The following is a 19,354-nucleotide window of genomic DNA, read 5'->3' on the forward strand; positions in this document are numbered from 1 at the left end:
TTGAATAGTACGTCGGGGAGGCCGCGGGGTAACCAGGTCGCAATTTCGCCTTCCCTGGGGACTAAGGCCTTAAAAACTGCATTGGTCGAGGCCCCATGCCCTCACACATCGCCGCCAATGGTTAGGTTATCTAAATGCTCACTGGAACTGTATCAGGGTATGAAAAGCAGCGGGCATCCCACGGAGGCCATGAGGAGAGCGACTGTATCATCGGCGCTCCAGGCCACGCCCCCTGTTTCATTTTTTTATAAAACGAGACCCCAGCGCACTGTACTGGAAGGAATAATGTGCACTGAAAAAATGGCAACAAAGTGAAAGACTAAGGGAACCAAAGACTCCCAGTACTGACAGTCTGAAGGGCTTGTCAGTTTCCCCTTAACAAGATGAGCAAAAGCCCAGCGGAGTACAGCAGAAGGCTGGGCTCCACTGGTAAAACAGGCTAGGATGGTCAGACAAACGCAAAAAGTTTGGGGTTTCACAACTGGAGGGGAAATTGCCCATTAATGGAAATCTTTTCTAACACTCAGTGAGGCTTTAGACCACTGTGGGAAACAGCATTTTGCTTAGATTCCGTTTGGGACAATCTAAAAATACACACAGGCTCAGATGGATGTGCCGCCCTAATCCTGCTTGACCTCTATGCAGCGTTCGAAACCATAGATCACTCCATCCTCACCAAGAGACTACACACCCTACGCATTGGGGATCTAGGTCTGAACTGGATTGCCTGCTTCCTCTCCAACAAATCTCAAATTGTACACTTACTGCCGTTCTCCTTGTTGCCCCACCTAGCCCTTCAAAGGGTGCTGCAAGGTCTTTCTCTCGTTCTCTCTTTCTCTCTTTCTCTCTTTCTCTCTTTCTCTCGCTCCTTTTCTCTCTTTCTCTCGCTCGCTCTTTCTTTCTCTTTCTTTCTCTTTCTTTCTCTTTCTTTCTCTTTCTTTCTCTTTCTTTCTCTTTCTTTCTCTTTCTTTCTCTTTCTTTCTCGCTCCTTCTCTCGCTCCTTCTCTCTCTCTCTCCTTTCCTCTACTTGAGCACGCTGTCTACCCTCATTCGATCTCACCGTCTATCATGCTACTGCTGCGCCGATGACGCCCTACTCGTCTTCAAAATCTCATGACCTTTTAAGGGATGGAGGCACAGACTTGCTCTTTTGAACAGAAACTTGACCATCTGTCAACTACAAAGCCATCACAAATGAAGCCATACCAGACAACTTTCAACTAATACACGCTGACGGAGAAAACCAAAGGGGAGGCGCAATCATACACAAAGAACACATCTGAGCATCTCAACTCATTGCAACCGACGTAGAAGACTGTGAATCCCTGCTTATCAAGATGGCACTCAACAACCAAACCAACATAGTACTACTCCTGATCTACAGATCACCATCTTACAACCGCAACTTCACAACAAAATTAGCAGTCGTGACCAACATTTTATCAACCTACCACAACTTCAGTATCTGGTTTGAATAAGAAAACAAATCCACAGAAAATTCACTCTGCGCACTCCTGGAAACTTCGCATTTCAAGCTAATTGTAATTGGATCCACCCACAAACGCTGGACACACCCTGGATGCAATTTTCTGCAGAGAAGGACTACGCAGATCTGCGCCACCTACGCCGATGGTATGCAGCGGCCACTACTTGATACATTCTACATCACATCCCCGGCCGGAAAAGAAATACTCCATGCCAGCAAGAAAAGAAACTCGAAGAACCTAGAACTAGAGGCCCTAACAAACCTTCTAGACTCGACCCTCCCAAGCAGAACAGAACCCATTGAAACAGCCGTAGAGACAGCAGAAAACTCACTCAACAGTAGGATCACCAAGGCCCTGCCTAGACCAACTGGCGCTAGCAAAAACATTCGAAGGAACACCTTAAATACTGACAGCAACATGGTTCACAGAAGAACTGAAAAAACTCACAAAAACCAATGGAAAAGGAAACAATACAACCAACAAGACAAAATAAAATACAAAAGACAGCTCAAACTGCACAAATCGACAGTCCTCGAAGCAAAAAAATACTATTGCACCACAAGAATAGAATTTACAAACGATGCACAGCACGTACTCCACCAACCCGACACAAGCACTTTGTGACATCACCAACCACCCGAGATCAAAAATGGATACAATCCAGAAGACCATCAACACAGCCCGGGCAAATACAACCACAACTGCCGGACCACAAACACTGGGCGACACGCAGACTACTGCAAAGCTCATCTGCCTAGAACCAACACCCAAAGGAACCGTTTGCAACGCTGTTTAAGGACACCCACCTTGCAGGATCCGCAAGGGACCCCAGCATCCCTGACATCTGCAGAGGAAGCCTCAACCACAGAACCCCGGCAACTCACTTCCGGAACCTAACGAATCTCAAAGAGGAATAGTACTGTCCACCTGCAAATCTGCATACAGCAAAGCAACGACACACCGATATCCAACCTGCCCTACAAAGATACAAGATCCTACTTAAATACGTCAAAAACAAACTGACCAAAGAGAGGAGCAGAATCAGTGCTCGTATCAATATGGGACGACCTAAAAATAAACGCAGACGACACCGCCAAATCGGCTCTCATACTACTGGACAGATCAGCGGCATTTGACACAAAAAGCCATGCAACACTAATAAAAAGATTGATGGAATCTGGCATACAGGATTCCGCACTTAAGTGGCTTACCTCATTCCTAACAAACCGAACCGAAAGAACCTGTCTATTACCGCTCGCCTCAAACACCAAAAATAAAATATATCTTGCGGTGTCCAGCCTCTCTTATGCTTTTCTACACTGTTTACCAGTAAAAAAAAAAAGCATCAAATTCAATGCACTCTGCATCGCCCACAAAGCCTTCCACAGACGAGGAGATGAATTCCTCCAAGACAAGATTAGCCGTTACAGCCCAAGAAGGAGCCTCATATCCAGCATTAACCTACAACTAAAGGCAAAACATTACAAAAAAGGAAATTTGATTGCTACCCTTTGGAACACTGCGCCCAAAGAAATTAGAACCATGGAAGACCACCTCGCCTTCAGGAAAATACTCAAAATGTGGTTATTCAGTAGACCATGACAGCCGCAAAGGGTACACTGGCAGCAATAACATCACAGATAAACAACTAGGGAGGAGACGCGTTGGGGCGATGAACCACAACCAAGAACCTGCCATCAAGCGGCAACCAATGAGTCACACCAGAAGCTCCAACTAACTGACAGACTTACTAAACCTTTTCCCCTTCTTGCTGATCCAACATAACGAACACCACTACTCCAGACCTTGGGCTAGCCACACTACACATAAACAAACGAAGTATTAATTCTATGTTCACAACCATCATCTCTGAGATGCTGGAACCACACCTAGAGTGAACCACCCCACATAGTCCATAAAATCGTCAACAACGTAAGTACACACCAAGACACCAGATGGTGTTACAGATGCGGCCACCCGCAACCCTGGATCCCTTATAGACACTAGCTAACCATTGCGCACAACCTCAACCCACCCCAACACCATATAAAACAATAACGCCAACGCCAACACTAGCACACACCGAGGCACTGAGTCTTACCCATACGGGTACAACGCACAGGGCCTTCTGCATCAACTTCCACATGCAAAACACACAGATGGCAGTTACTCCTGGTTCTGAACCTATCCTCTCATTCTATCCTCCCTATCCTCCCACTATGACAACCCACTGTACAGGAGCCCCCTCCTCGCATCTAAGAAAGCTAGAGTGCAAAATACTGCTGCAAGACTCCTCCTAGCCTTCGGTCCTAGAGAACACATTTTTTCTACCCTCTGAGGCCTCAATTGGCTTCCGATCGGTCGGCACGCTACCTTCAAAGTGATGTGTATCACTCATTGAGCATTCTACAATCAAGGCCCTGAATACCTGCAACAAATGTTTACTCGCTACAGACCAAACGGAAGCCTCAGTACTGGCTCAGCACTTCTACTCATAACTCCATTGACCAGATCAACTCGTACTGGGGGTACCTCCTTCTCAGTACAAGCACTGACAATTTGGAACGCTCTCCCTGTAAACATCCAACGCATAGAGGACAAACTATTCCAGCACACCCAGACCCTCCCCCAGGCCCACCTGCTACTAGACTTACAATTAATCTAGGCCCTCTTAAGCTAAGCTCTTGTAGCACCTCGCAGAGCCCACTTGCTTGTCTCTGTCCCATCCCCAGGCCTCACCGTATACTGAAGCCGTCCGTGACTTTCACTCCCAAACCACCATTCACACAGGAATTCAGCCTCTCCCTCCAGCTGCCCTACCATGCTAAGCTAAAAGGATCAGGCAGTCTTAACTTCCAGATGGGGAAATGGACATTCGGGGGATTCGGGTGGGTAGGTCAACGAAGGGGAGGGTAGCGAGCAGTTTCTAGAGGACTGGGTGGCCTGGAGACTGGCAATGGCACAGGCGACCAGTTCAGTATATTTCAGTTCAGTATATTTCTATAGGTGACTACTCATTATCGCTGCCACGTTTGAATCCATTATATTACATTTCACTGCAATAATGCAATGGTACAGACAAGAGGACCTACGCTATTGGTGTCTGTTTCTTATCTGACAACTGAATGTAATTTGCATGTTAACTGCATATTAGTCATTGATGCATGTTTTCTGGATGTAAAGTATAGCAGAGCCCTAAACTGTAGACAGTTGCCCTATGGATTGATACAATACCCTTGCCCCCTCTCACACTGGACCTATAAATTCAGCCAAATCCCATGGAAGATTTGGTCCAGCTGTCACATAGCCACTGGCATAGCTGCCTTTCCTTCTGTCTTTGTAATATGCGCTGCATGAATTCAAATGCTTCAACCTAGTCCTCTCGGCTTATCATGGAATGTCAATTAGTGTTTGCTCGCATTGTATTGCTCCTTTTATTCACATGGACTACGGTCTTCCGAAGGGCGTTAATCCACTGCACCGCTTTTAAGATATACTAGAGTTCCCCGTTTGTGCTTCAATACTTTACTATATTATGGAAAAAAAGGTGGCTCGAAGGTGATTGTGTGCATTTATTGTTAACTTGGAATGCCTTCCACATGTGTTTTTCCCTAGTCGTAAATGGCTTGCCCATTTGTGTTTACCTATTGAATATATGTAAACGTTTCAAGCTACTCTACGGACATGGAGGTGCCAGTCCCCTCTCCCCCCCTCCAGATTCACACGTCCCACCATTTCATACTCGTGAAAAGTCAATCCTCACTGGACAATGGATGACAACTGCACATTTGGAGGCCTGAGATAACATTTTGATGATTATCTTTAGTCTGAGGTAGAACCTCCTTGGAAAACCCAACCAGAGCAGCACTGAAAAAGTTTGAACATTCATTTTGGAAAAGTGTTCACCAAGAATGTCCTAAAAGTCATATGGTTAATTTTAGCTGAAGTAACTTGACACTTCTGTTGTTAATTGAGATGCTTTCCTTTCTAGAGCGACTAAAGTTGTCTGAGTGAATTGTAGGCTTTTTGGGGGTAGAGACCTATCTTAAATGGGTGGATTTTGAGAGATATGTTTCCTTTTTCTGTGGCCAATCTAGACATCGATCAATGGTGACAAAAGGATATTTTTGATGAGATTAGTATTGCATGGAACAGATGTGTGTGTGTTAGTTAAATGGCCTGCGGTAGCGGCCATGTAGTTATGGTTAAGTTGCTAAACCCATAGGAAGATATATACTTGAAATAGGAGGAGTGTTGCACTTGGGAGGACCCATACTGGGGTCATTTTTCTATTTGTGGAAACGAATTTCCACTTTTTTTTTTTTTTTTTAAAAATGCGATGTATGCATTTTTTTCCCTGTGTAAACCAATAAAGGAAGATGACAAGAAAACGAGAAAGCGTTGGTGTGGATTTCAAATCCCCCCCCCCTTGTTTTGTGGAAACGGGGCAAATATGGCATTGTGGAGAGTGCAGCTCGATTTTGCTACCCGAAGGTAGAATTTGTTATATTATTTTGCCTGAAGGTAAGGTTATTCATTGCTTCCAAGTTGCTAGTAAGGTCGTTCAGTTTTAATAATATTTTAACCGGTGCGGAGATAGCGCTAGCAGACAATAAATAGTAGGCCAGAGCACAATAGGGTCATTTGTCGTCATGCATGCTTGAGCTTAAATACACTTCTATATGTTTCAGGGATCAATGCAAAGCACAAGTTGATAAATTTCCTGCGGCAAGGTACAAAAAGTTTGCTTCAGAAGAAGATGCCTGGGATTTTGTGGGAATCGACCAGACACAGCAACCGTCTGATGAACCAGGTAAACCTTTTAAAAAATAAAAATTGCCTTATTTTTTAATAATTTTAAGATTTGACAGCTTTCGAACAGAGTTCATCATTTCTAGACAAAACCAGCTGTATTCAGTGGTAATTGATCCATAATTGTCATACACTAGAAATCCAAATCTCAGTAAAAAGTGAGAAGAAAATAAATGGAAATAATTACGCACCACAACATCACTCCTCTCCAAATTCTATTGTAGCAGATAATTGGGAATGCCAGGCCAAATATCATTGGGGCACTGCCATCGACCATTTATAGAAGGGTTAATTCATGATCATTAACCATAGGCCAGGTACCTAAGACATTCAGAGTAAGGGCACCCCTTTAGCAGTATGCTAAAGTAAGTACTGCTTAGCTATTTAAACATGCAAGATTGCAGTTTTTTTCAAGTAATGACAGAGCCCTTGTCGCTGTCGCCAAAGAATTTGCAGGCACTAACGAGGGAGGGATATTCATGAAATTGCCAGGCGTTAGACACTTTTCCCTAAAGCTGGTCAACCGGTTGCTCATGTGTGTGACTTTGGTACATGAATCACAAAAGTATTTCAGTGTTACACTCTGGTCATACTCTAATTTGGCCTTAAAAACTGCAAATCTGGGGGATTCCGTCACTTCTCCCCAGGGTGGGGGCCTTTTCCTGTGAGGCTAGGAAGGTGAGCCTGCTACACGATACCCTCCCTCTTCACAAGTATTCGACCATACAGGTCAGACTTGATGGACAAGGCCATCTGACTAAGCATATCCGCACAGAGAGGGGAACGAGGGAGGGGTGCATTTTAGCACACTGCCTCTTCAACCTATACCTGGCGGATCTAAATGAAGCCCTAAATAATCAGGAATCTGATACACCTAAAGTAGGGAAACTAATACTATGTTGGATTGCCTACGTGGATGATATAGTGCTCTTAGACTATATTCCGCAAGGCACTCAATATTTAACTGCGCTGGGATCTTCTGCTGAAAAGAACAACCTTATCAACACGACTAAATCTAATATCATGCGATTTAGCAATAGATGCAAAAATAAAATCCATACTAAATGAGGACTCCGTGGCGAGCAGATAGTGATCTACAGAGGTTTTCATATTTAGGTTTCAAAATGTCTTCATATCCTAATATAGCAGCCATAAATAGTAGACTGATGGGTTAAGATTGACCAATTAATTTGCCAGATGAAGAGACTTAAAGGCAAATTCTGCATGTTCTCCATTGTTCCCCTAGTCAACTTCTATAAGGGGGAAGTCTTTCCAACCCTACTTTACAGAATGGATGTGGAGTCTCAGGCCTGGAAGTTAAATTGGGTAAGGCTCTAGGGCGGGCTATGGAAGAAACATATAAATCTTACTCAGTCATTACCGATGACAACCCTTCGATATGAACTCGGTCTGAGCTTGCTCAGTGTTGATCTGAATTGGAAATTGTTGTAATTGTACCACGGAAGCATAATTTGTATGAGGTTATCCACCTTATGTGGATCGAGGGTTCTAGTACATATTTAAAATCTATGAATGACAAGATATTGGGAATTCTGTCTAATTGTGATCAAACTGTTGGGGACATGGTAGTAAACCCTGTGGGAGTGGCATTATGAGACTGGATTGGGTTTCGACGATCAACTCATTGCACAGTTATAAACTTCATGATAGTTTTTCCCTTCTGGACAAACCAAAGGGCTTGATTCCAACATATCTTCAAAGATGCCCTTCTTCTAGATGGAGCAATGATTTCCTGAGATTCCGCTTAAATCTGCTGCCAATGGGAGAAATGTTGGCTGTGCGAAACATATATCTTAAAACAGTGGGTAATTGCTCCTTATGTGAAGAATAAACAGAACAATCACTACGACATATGACTCCATGTCCAGCGGTAGATAACATCAGCATCTTTTATTTAGAACGTTTTTGTTAGTAACGCAGATTGGCTGAAAACACAAGATTTTTGGCAAAGACTGTCCTGTGGTCACGAAACATTCTTAACTATAGGCGTTTTAAAGCTGCTGAATTGTGTGGGTTTTGTTACGTTGTATCTTAATGTCAATGAGTATGACTAGAGGACTGGTAAGGTTTGTTTTATCATTTTTATCTTGTGTAACTCTGTTTTAGATTCATCTTATTTCTTGTATTTATATATATGTGAAAAATCATGTTTCTGACTGCTACACATTATTAATAAAAGAATGTTTTAATAGTATATATGCTGACCAAAACGTATGAAAGCCTCCGCTATTATGGTCCACCAAAATTGCCCCCTTATTTCTTACATAAAGTTCAATAGCTAAATGGCAGTTTATAGATGACAAGCATGGTCACTTAGTTATGATGGACCCACTGGCTTCTCCAAGGGGCCACGAGGGACCAGAGTAAAAGTCATAATCAATAGTTGAAAAGGCTCTTTTCTGATTCCATGTATATTTACTGGGAATGGCACCTGGGACGTTAGTTTAATTTTCTTTGTTTCTCCATTGTTTCAATCACTGCCATATTCGCTGCCATTCATTTCCTTACAGCCTTGTGATTGGAGCATTGGGCCATGTATACAATACAGCAAGAAAGTTATGATGGTTTTAAAACGGCTTGGAAAAATACCTTTCACCTGAAATGTGAAAGTAATCTTTACCTCCCGTTCCAAACCACATCAGCAAGGCATTTTGGGTGTGTACATTAGCCCAAATGCTGCAAACTCCCAGAAATGCTTTGTCTTGGGTTGATTAAACTATGTATAAAGTAGCAGTGCCCTCTAAGACTACATACCTAATTTCATCCTTATTCTATTATTCAATTAATATTAGTGTCCTGACAGCCTTGCAAAATGTCTGTCTTGGGTTGATTAAGCTATGTATAAATTAGCACTGCCAAAAGTAGTACGTGACCTGTTCCAGTAGATCATGATCAATAATAAGTTCAATGTTATTATACATTTTCCCATAATAGATTAGGCCCACTGCAAGAATACTGTCGGAGGAGACTAACTTCCTTCCTGACACAATTAGAAGGCTGCTTTAAGGGCGACCTAAGTGACATTTGGTGGCACTCAGGAATGTGGCATCTAACAGCCAGACCTCAATATTTCATAGTTCAATATATCAGTAAATTTTTTTTGGGTTTAAAAAAAAAAAACTAGACTATCCTCTAGAATTTCAAGATTTTTTTTTTCTTTTTTAAGTTGTTTATTTATTAATCAGCACAGAGGAGACCATATACATTAACATTGCTTGTAGCTTCCCACAACATACGAGGCACAATATCCCTTCCTCCTGCCCCTTGTGTTCCCCAGCAGGCATTGTTCTCAGTCCTCATTCGGCCTGATCCGGCAGCGGGGAATCGCTCAGAGTGGAGGGCTCTCGTGATCAGGCGTGGTTTATATGTCAGGGCCGGGTAGTTCTGATCATAGTCTAGCACAGGTGCCCAAATATCAGTAAACCGGTGAAGCAGGCCCGCTTTAGCTGCCGTGACCTTTTCGGCTATCAGGATGTCCCAGAGCTTAACCCAGCAGAGGGTCATCAAGGGCCCCTCCGCTGATTTCCAGGTGCGGGCCACCATGATTTTGACTGCCAGTAAAAATTGGGATATTAGCATCACCCTCCTCCCTGATCTCGGGTAAGTGTCTGGGAGCGGGATCCCTAGGAGGACCTGTTCGGGTATTAGCGGAATGGACACCTGAGTGACGTCCTTTATTGTGGCCAAGCATTTGATCCAGAAATCCTTCACCCTGGGGCAGGTCCACCACATGTGGAAATAAGATCCTGGGAGGCTGCAGAGCCTCCAGCAGTGAGGATCCAGGGCCTGCTGGAAGTGGTGAAGGCGCAGGGGGGGATAAGTACCAGCGCAGGAGCAGTTTGTGGGCGCATTCCCGATTAGTGATGCAGCGGGATGCTGTGCGCGTTCTTGTCCAAATGTCCACCCATGTGTGATCCTCTATGGCGTGACCCAGGTCCATCTCCCATTGGGACATTTAGGAGGGCTTAGCCTGAAAGGGGTCTTCTTGCAATAGTCTATAGAGGGCTGAAATCTTTCCCCGGGCTGGCAGGTCATTCACTGTTAGCTCTAGAGGGGTGAGGGGTCGCGTTCCCGCCGCTCGGGTCTGGGGGTGGGAGCACCAGTGCCTTAGTTGGGCATATGTAAATCTGTCAGTTTCCGGTAGCTGGAATGTCATTTTACAGCGTTCAAAGGTTAGGGGGTTGTCCCCTTCCCAGAGCTGCCCCAGCGTTTCAAGACCTCCTGCGTCCCAATTCCTGAAGTTCTTTGGGTAGGCCCCCGGGGAGAAAGCTGGGTTGAGGAAGATTGGGGATAATGCGCTCGGGTCTCCCGGAATACCTCCCCATCTGCGGGCCCATTCCCATGCCTTTATCGATTTGTTTTGTAGCGGTCAGAAGTCCTGGCCAATTCCCTCGTAGGCTGGCAGGAATGAACGGATGGTTCGAAGGGGGAGAAGGAGGCGGGATTGTTCGATCTCTACCCACTTTGGGCGGCCTGCGTCGAACCCCCATGCCTGAAGGTGGGCCAGCTGTGCTGCTATTTGGTATTTTCGGAGATATGGAAACCCTAGTCCACCCAGTCTCGTGCTGGCCATCATTGTTTTTTGGGGGATCCGTGCTTTCCTGCCCTTCCAGATGAAGTCGATCATCTTCCTTTGGAGCCGCTGTACGGGGGGGGGGGAGCGGGATTAAGATTGGGAGAGTGGCGCAGGCGTAGAGAAAGCGAGGGAGGAGGTTAATCTTGCATGTCGTGATGCAACCCAACAAAGAGATTTTCTGCGCCTACCTACGGGTGAGGTCCTTTTCCAGTTCTTCGAAGAGTGGGGGGGAAGTTAACCTGGTAAACTTTCTTTGGGTGAGCGGGGATCTGCACCCCCAGGTATGGGATCGATTGGGTGCTCCAATGGAACAGGCTTTGCTTTTCCAGGGCCTCCCTCTCGGCTGGGCTCAGACCTACTCGGATAGCCAATGACTTCTGAAAATTAATTGCGAATCCCGCTACTCTCCTGAAGCCGCGGATTTCGGTCAGGGCCGTTCTCATGGAAGCTTTGATGTTTGTAATAGTTAGCAATACGTCGTCTGCGTAGAGGGCGATTTTATGTTGTGTTTCATCGATCCTTGGGCGGCTGATCCGCGGGTTTTTGCAAACTCGCAGGGCCAATGGTTCCATGGCCAAAGCAAAGAGCAGGGGGGATAGTGGGCATCCCTGTCTCATCACTCATGTAAGGGGGATTGGGTCCGATAGGCGGCCGTTAACTCACAGCCTGGTTTTAGGGGGCTGATAGTTCACAAGGATCATTTTCCTGAAGGTCGGGCCAAAGCTGAAGGCCTCAAGAATGAGGCGTAGGTAAGACTAGTCCACCTTGTCAAAAGCTTTGGTTGCATCCAGCGCCAGCAGGGCCAGTTGTTGGGAGTCCCGACTGGCGACCTCTATTAGGTCCAGTGCCCTGTGAATGTTGTCTTTTGTCGACCTGTGATTAATAAACCCAGATTGGTCTGGGTGTATGATGCTCGGCAGGATAGGTGTGAGGCGATTGGCCAGAAAACTTGGAGTATATATTGGCATCCAGGTTCAACAAAGAGATGGGTCTATATGAACTATTATCCTGGGGATCCTTTCCAGGCTTGAGAATGAGAACCGTGATGGATTACTGCATTGTTGGGGTGACCGTTCCAGTGGCCGCGAATGAGCTGAAAAGGGGTGTCAAGGGGGCCACTAATTGGGGCCGGAAGAGTTTATAGAAGCGGGTGGAGAATCCGTCCGGGCCCGGGGCTCTAGGCTTCAAGTTTTTAATGGCTGCCTCCACTTCCCCATTTGTAATAGGCGCTTCAAGTTCTTCTTTCGCTTTCGGGGTCAGGAGCGGGAGGGCCGCTTCTTGAATGTATGAGCGCTGCTCGTCCAGGTCTCTCGGGACTGCCGTCATTATCTCCGACTGGTGAGCAACCGCTAGTAGTAGTTTCTCGTGGTCCGCATGCCGGATCACCCCCTGTGAATCGCGAAGGCCCAAGATAGTATTTCTGCCCTTCTCCTTAGCCAGCTTATTGACCAGCAGCTTGTTAGCCTTGTTGTTATGGACGTAATACCATTGTTTTGGTTCTGGATTGCAGGTTTGCTGTAGCATCAGCATAGTGCGCCTTGAGCTTCTTCCTCGCCATCTGTAAAAGCCTGTAGGACTTCGGGGACCAGCCCTTTCATTTGTGGGTGGCTTCAGCATCACAAACTTCTGCTTCCAGGTCAGCGCGGGTCGCCTGTTTCTTTTTGTGGTATGCGGCACCTTGGGCAATCAGTTCCCCTCTAAGCACCGCTTTCATGGTGTCCCAGGTATTAGCCGGGGAGGTGTCATCGTCCTGGTTTTCCACAAACAAGTACTTAATCATTCTGGCGATTGAGTCTCTCACTATCATGTCCCCCAAAATTGGGTCATATAAGCTCCACTGGCGGCAGAGGTAGGGGCGGGGGGGTCTAGGTCATGAGACCGCAGGGTTAGCGTGACTGGAGCGTGGTCCGAGAGAATTCGGGGGCCAATCGTCACGTTGTCTGTGAAGGCCAGGATCTGAGGGGAGGCCAGCAGCAGGTCGATCCTAGAGAAGGTATGGTGCACGTACGAATAGAAGGTGAAGTCTTCCTCTTCTGGAGACTACACCCTCCAGTTGTCCATGATGTTCAGCGTGCGGAACAGATGAAGCAGGGTTGTAGCTAACTTCCGATCTCTGGACGTTGGAGGGTGGGACCTGTCCTTGAGGGGGTCCGGGACCCCGTTAGTCTCCTCCAATGACGACCTGTCCCTCAATGAATGGAAGGAGGGAGTCTTCTAGGTCTTGATAGAACCCTTCCTGGTGCTCGTTTGGAGCGTAAAATGAGATGAGGGTATAAAGTTGGCCAAATATGATGCATTTGATAGCAATATAGCGTCCCTCCTGGCATCGTAGTGAGTCCAGGATCTGGGGTTTCAAGTCTTTTGCAAACAGGATAGCAGTGCCTCCCTTTTTGGTTCCATTGGATGCCAAGAATTGAAGAGGGAAGAGTCTGCTTCGTAGGCGAGAAAAGTCTGCTGTGATTAAATGCGTTTCCTGCAGGAAAGCGACTGAGGTCCCATCATTTTGTAGCCTTTGCTGAATGGATTTTCGCTTTGGGGGGAGGTCAAGCCTCTAACGTTCAGGGTGGTGAACTTGAGTTTTAGATGTGGGGGCTGGCTCACTGAGCACGCTTGCTGTGGGGGGAGGGTTGGGGGAGTTAAGTCAGCCATAGCCGTGTGGGATTAGGTGCTTTGGGCTCTCCTGTGGCAGAAGGTTCAACATCGGCCTCCAACGGGAGGTCCAAACCGTGGCCAGGGGGACCGATTTTGAACTATCGGCACCTGTTCATCCGACAGCATAACCAGTATGGTTGAAAATCTCTCCAAGGGTAACATAGTGACTTCCACTTTGGAGGTGGGTATGGACTGCATGGCGTTTGCGGCGTACTTAAAGGGTTTTAGGTGGTTCCCACGCTCTGTGTTCTACATGAGAGTCCTCCCTCGTTATTTAGGCTTGCGGGTCCTTTGCACCCTTGACCAGGGGGCCCGTTTCGGCTTGGGGGAGGTTGTGTTCGGAGCAGGGCTTGCTCGCCCCAGGGAGGGTGGGTCTGTGCCCCCGGGGGAGTTCGGTTGCAGAATTGATGCTGTGTCGTCAAGGTGGCTGATGGTGAGGGTGGTACCCTTGTACGAAAATTGTAGTGCCGTGGGAAACAGCCACCGGTAGCGAATCTGCTGATCTCGGAGGAAGAGTGAGAGTGGACAGAGCATTCTGCGCTTCTGGAGCGTTAGAGGGAAGAGGTCCTGAAAGATCTGTAGAGGGGGGCTATGGAAAGTGAGTTCATCTCTTGAGCGGCTTATCGCTGAAATGGCCTCCTTGGTGGTGTAAAAATGAACTCTTGTGATTACGTCCGGAGGGGGGTTTGTGTCAGTTCCTTGGCGGGGGCGCAATCTGTGGGTACGATCGAGTAGGAGCTGAGCCTCGTCCAGATCTGGCAGCAGAGACTGGAAGGAAGGTGCTTATGTATTCGGGGAGCTCCTTATCGTAGATTGAGGAGGGCACCCCTCGGATGCGCAGGTTATTGCGTCGGGAGCGATTTTCCATGTTTTCCTGTTTAAATTCCAGGATTTCGGTTCTCTCCATTAGTGTCTGGACGGTGCGTTGCATCTCCGTTAGTGAGTTGGTGTGATCCATGGCTAGGTCCTCGGCCTCTCCTATCCTTTGCTCAATACTGCTGACCCGTTGCTCCGTTTGCTCCAATTTGGCCATAAGTTCAGTCATACAGGATCTAAATTCCGATTTGATATCAGACATAAAGGCCTGGAGATCCTCCTTAGTTGCGAGCGTCCCCCTGTCTTCGGTGGATTTCTGAGGTGCGAGTTTAGGGTGGTCAGTTTTCTTCCACTTCTCCGGGGCGAGCAGCATGGTGGAGATGTCTGCAGATTTAGAGGGTTTCAGTGCTTTGGTCATGGCTCTAAAGGGTTGGCGCTTTGGGAGAGGACTGCCATTGGATGGGGGCAGTATGGCCCACAGGACAGTGATTGGTTTAGAGTAGAAATACAGTTTTGAAGTGAAAGTGAAACTGTTTTTTCTTTTACAGAGGATTCCCAGCCTGACGAAGGGGAATATTCATGAGCATGTGAATCCATGGCAGACCCATGCTGGAGAAAAAGTAGTTAGTTAAGTAACTTAAACCTTATGAGGCTTCAGTCGGACTTAAAAACCCAACTGGTGATGGCTCGAATGAAGACAGTCTGGGGCGGCACTTAGGAAAGAATATAATTGGCAACTGAAGATTCTTCAAACAAGGTGGGCTGAAAAATCCTTGTTGGACCTGCAGCAAAGGTTTTATATTATTCGAACAAAGCAAATTGTTTGCTAGTGAGGCAGGTGAGGGGGAAAAAGAGGCATCTAGGACGATCCTCCCAATTAAAACAGGTTAGGGCACTGTTTGCTCTTCTTTGGGCGACATTATGCAAGCTTTCACATAACTCTACTCTGCCCGCTACTCCACAGACGGATTCCCCAAGTGATGAAAGCCAGGAGTCTTATCTTATGCACTGTTCGCTACAGAAGGTCACATCAGGGGAAAGAGGCGAACTGGAGGGAGAGATTACATTGGAGGAGGTACGGGAAGCGATTATTTCCGTACTGACTAATCGGGGTCCAGGCCCTCACTGCTTCCCATCGATTTTTCTCTAAGACCTTCGAGGAAGTGGTCGTTCTGGTGTTGGTATCAACTTTTTTTTAAAATTGATTTTACATGTTAAACAGTTCCCCAACTGGAGATCCCCCCCTTCCCCCCACCACACCCCACCCATGGCGACTTCTGAGTTTTAATTGATATATTCCTTTCGCGGACGGAGCACCAAAGTTCACTGTAGGTCCAATAGTTTTAGGTGCTGGGGGCACCACCCCACTCGAAAGTCATCTCTAAGAAACAATAAGGTTTCTCCCCAATTGTTTGCGAAGTTCTGTACTTTATTGTCCATGGCATATGTTGCCCATTCTAAGGCTATAATTTCCCATATTCTTCGCAGCCAGTCCTGTATGTTGGGAACCTCCTTGCTTTTCCACTTCTGCGCTATTATCGTAGCTTCCAGTGTTAGGACTACTCTCGACTTTTCTCAGGATTTGGGTTCTCTCGCTGCAGCGCCCCCTCTGATTCCTAGTAAGAGCTGTTCTGGGGATCTGCTTTCTTTTGGGCATCTCCACCAGATGTGCTCTGCTTTGCCCTCCAACCCGCACCCCCTCCAGCAGTCCCCTGATGTGTCCGGGTATATCTTATGGAGGCGGGTTGGTGGATACTGCCAGCCGAGCAGTTGTTAGGCAGAAACCTGTGCAGTTCCCTTAGGGACCACTGAAAAAGGCTTAGGACTACAGTAAACCCAATTGGTAGCAGTCTGTACCACCCAGATTTACCTGGTAGCTGTGGCTGAGCGCCAGACCTCTCTCAAGAAGAGTTAGACAGTATATAGAGTATACAAAATAGGTACACAGATACAGTAGCACAAGCAAACACGGACCAGAGCTTTGGTATAAAGGTATATAATTATTTATTTAAAAACACACTTGTAAAATACACTAACACTAATATGGCAAGCAAGTTCAAACACAGTCACTATCAATATATATACATCCCTGATTAATTATTCGACAAGTCTTAGGAAAAGAACACCACTTATTATCAAATACCGAGGTGAGCGCTTAACCAAGATGGCACTCCAATAATTATTTTAAAAGGGAGGGAAAAAGCAGAATTAGAAAAGCACACAATACCAACACTTTTAAAAGAGCCACAGCAAGTCAGGAAAGGCAGAGTCTACTGTAGAGCAAGAAAGTTCATAGGCCAGGCCCACTCTGGGACAGATCAAGGCGGAATGTGTCCAAGATCACACAGTTGAATTGTACTTTAAAAGTCTTTGCAGATAGTTCAAAGAGTTGGATCAGTTCAGAAAAAGTTAGTTAACAGGTCCCAGGTCGCCCCAGGATAGAGAGTCAAGGATTTACGGGACACCCTGAACAGTCTGTTGCAAGGGAGACCAGGCGGAACACAGTACCTGAAATGGTGAGAAAGCTCCAGCGGGGGCAATTGTTCATGGCAGCGGGTGCAAGTCGGTGCTTCGTCCAGGGGAAGAGAGGATCTCGACGTGGAGGAAAGCTGGAGGTCTTTGCACTGCTGGGAAGAAACCAGCCGCAGAGTTTCCCGGTTAAAAGGTACTACCCTTTTATTCGCGGTAGTGGTGAAGCGTTGCTATCCGGCCGCCGGGGTGCTTGGCATGGGCGATTCGACCACGAGACGATCCAGGAAGGCGAAAAAGAGGGCAAACTGGTTATCCCCACCAGTTCAAAGGAAGAAGACTCTCCGGGATGAAGATCTTCTCTGTCGTCGGGAAGTGGTGAGACGGTTCAGCAGGGCTCCACCGGTGGTGTCGTCGTTGCAGGTCGGCTCAGCTTTCCCCTCTTCGGATTCTTTGGTCCTGTGGCGACTTCTGACGTTCCAGTCCCCAAAGCCCTGCTTTTATGCAGAAAACCCCCATTCATCAGTCCTAGCTGTCACTCAAACATGCTAAGTGGTGAGCCGGGCGGCTCACCACTGGGCCAATCACACAAGAGTGCGACTTGAGTTGCTGGGTGCCTAAACCCCCCCCCCCTCCCACACATCCTGTAAACCCAGACAGAGTGGCACCACTTTTGGTGGCTTCTGTGCAGAAGCACGCCAAAAGTGGAACAAAGGGCTCGACTTGGGTTGGAGTTACAGAGGCGAACACAAACGCCATTTTAAAACCGAGTCCTGGCAAAAAGACCCAACCGGGGAATAAATATTAAATAAATAACCCGGCAGTATCTTTAAAATTGCACCAAAAAAAGTGGTGCGTTTTAAAATGAATGGGAAAATCCCATAGGAAATATTCCGGTGGAATATTTTGCGTGGTAACCACTGCCACCAGCCAGAAACTCGACGAGGGGGGACTGCACAGTGCCCCCTCGAAAAACAGACCGAGGGGCAATCTAATTACCCCTACCAGTACTTCCACAATATGATGGTTTGTACTGGTTCTGTTCACAATTTAAGACTAGTAAAGTCAATGGTGACTTTACATGCCCTGGGAGACAGTAGTCAGTCCCAGGGTATGGAGTCTATGTTTGGGGGTCACTACGACACCCCTATGTTACTGCACTGAGGGTGCTGTGTAACACACTTACCAAAATTAATTAAACCCTATGGAGTAAAAGACCCCATAGCCCATAAAACACATTTCAAAGTCAAGGGATATCTCAAATCATGTCTAAGAGTGGGAGAAAAAGAGTGTCACTCTTAGCAGGAGAAAACAAATAAACCCCAAAGCTCCAGAAAAGCTTCTGGGGGACTCACTAGGTTTGGGAAATTAGCCTATACAGAGAATTCTCCCTAACAGCAGTATCTTGTACCATGCTTCTTGCAGCTATGATGCTCTTGCCAGTTTTGGGATCTTCCTCCACAGCCTTTCCCATTCCTCCCTTCCGATGTCCCTCCCTAAGATTCGTTCCCATCTCTGCATATACGGCCACTGTTGCCTAGGGGTTGTGTTATCTAATATCCTGTACAGGTTAGATATGAGCCCCTTGGATCCGTCATTGGATAGGAGGAATATTTCAAACTGCGTTACCTTCCTGCCTCTTTAATTCCAGGATTCAGTACCCAATGCCGTATTTGTGCATACCTGAGTCTCTCCCCTTCCTTCACTGTAAATTCCCTTTTGCATTTCTCGAATGTGAATATTCCCTCCCCCCGAAACATATCTCGCAGCTACACCCTCCTTCTTCCCATTGTTTAAATGCCCCCTTCTCTAGCCCGGGTGTGAATTCCCCATTGTTGAAGATGGGTGTAAAGGGTGAAGGGAAAGTCGTAATCCCCCTGGTTCCCACCAATTTATTCCAATCGTCCGCTACGCGTCTAGTTATGGTGCTCTCATATAAATGGGATGGCCTATGCTGTTTCGGTAGCCAGAGCACTTCTGCCAGTTTGTGGTGCGCTACTGCCCTGTACATTTTCACCCATTGCTTGTTTTGCATACTCTCCCCCTCCCAGAGCCAATCTCTAATTACTCGTAACTGCGTAGCCTTGTAGTACTGCTAAAATTCGGCATTACAAGCCCTCCCTCCTGTTTGGGTGCTATCAATGGGTATCTGCTGACCCTCGCTCTTTTTCCTTCCCAAAGGAACTCGTTAGTCAGGGCCTTTATCTCCCTGAAGAAACTTGCTGGTACCGCCTGGGGGATCACTTGAAATAAATACAGCAATCGCGGGAGCGTAACCATTTGGACTGCAGCCAGCCTTCCCACCCAGGAAACCCAAAGATTCATCCACTTATGAAAGTCCTGCTTAATGCCTTTCAGTAATGGGGGATAATTAGCTGCTTACCAGCCCGCAAGGTTTGTGGTGATTCTCACTCCCAGGTACCTGATTTCCCCCGGGCTCCACACATAGGGGGGGGCAGCCCTCAGTGTGTCGCGATCCCCTGCCCCCAGGGTTAGGTTCAATAGTTCAGATTTGCCGGGG

At 46.9% G+C, this 19,354-nt stretch overlaps 1 protein-coding gene across 1 annotated transcript in view; it reads left to right on the plus strand.

The window, feature by feature from the left end:
* Positions 1–19,354, plus strand: part of LOC138453321 (ribonuclease H1-like) — a 971,047-nt gene that overhangs the window by 135,329 nt on the left and 816,364 nt on the right. Inside the window, exon 2 of the mRNA XM_069606029.1 lies at positions 6,179–6,300. Within this exon, the coding sequence (XP_069462130.1) occupies positions 6,179–6,300 (122 nt within the window). The remainder of the gene's footprint in view (positions 1–6,178; positions 6,301–19,354) is intronic.

The sequence above is a fragment of the Ambystoma mexicanum genome, chromosome 4p, assembly GCF_040938575.1.
Source record: "Ambystoma mexicanum isolate Mex_15411 chromosome 4p, UKY_AmexF1_1, whole genome shotgun sequence".
Classification (NCBI taxonomy): Eukaryota; Metazoa; Chordata; class Amphibia; order Caudata; family Ambystomatidae; genus Ambystoma; species Ambystoma mexicanum.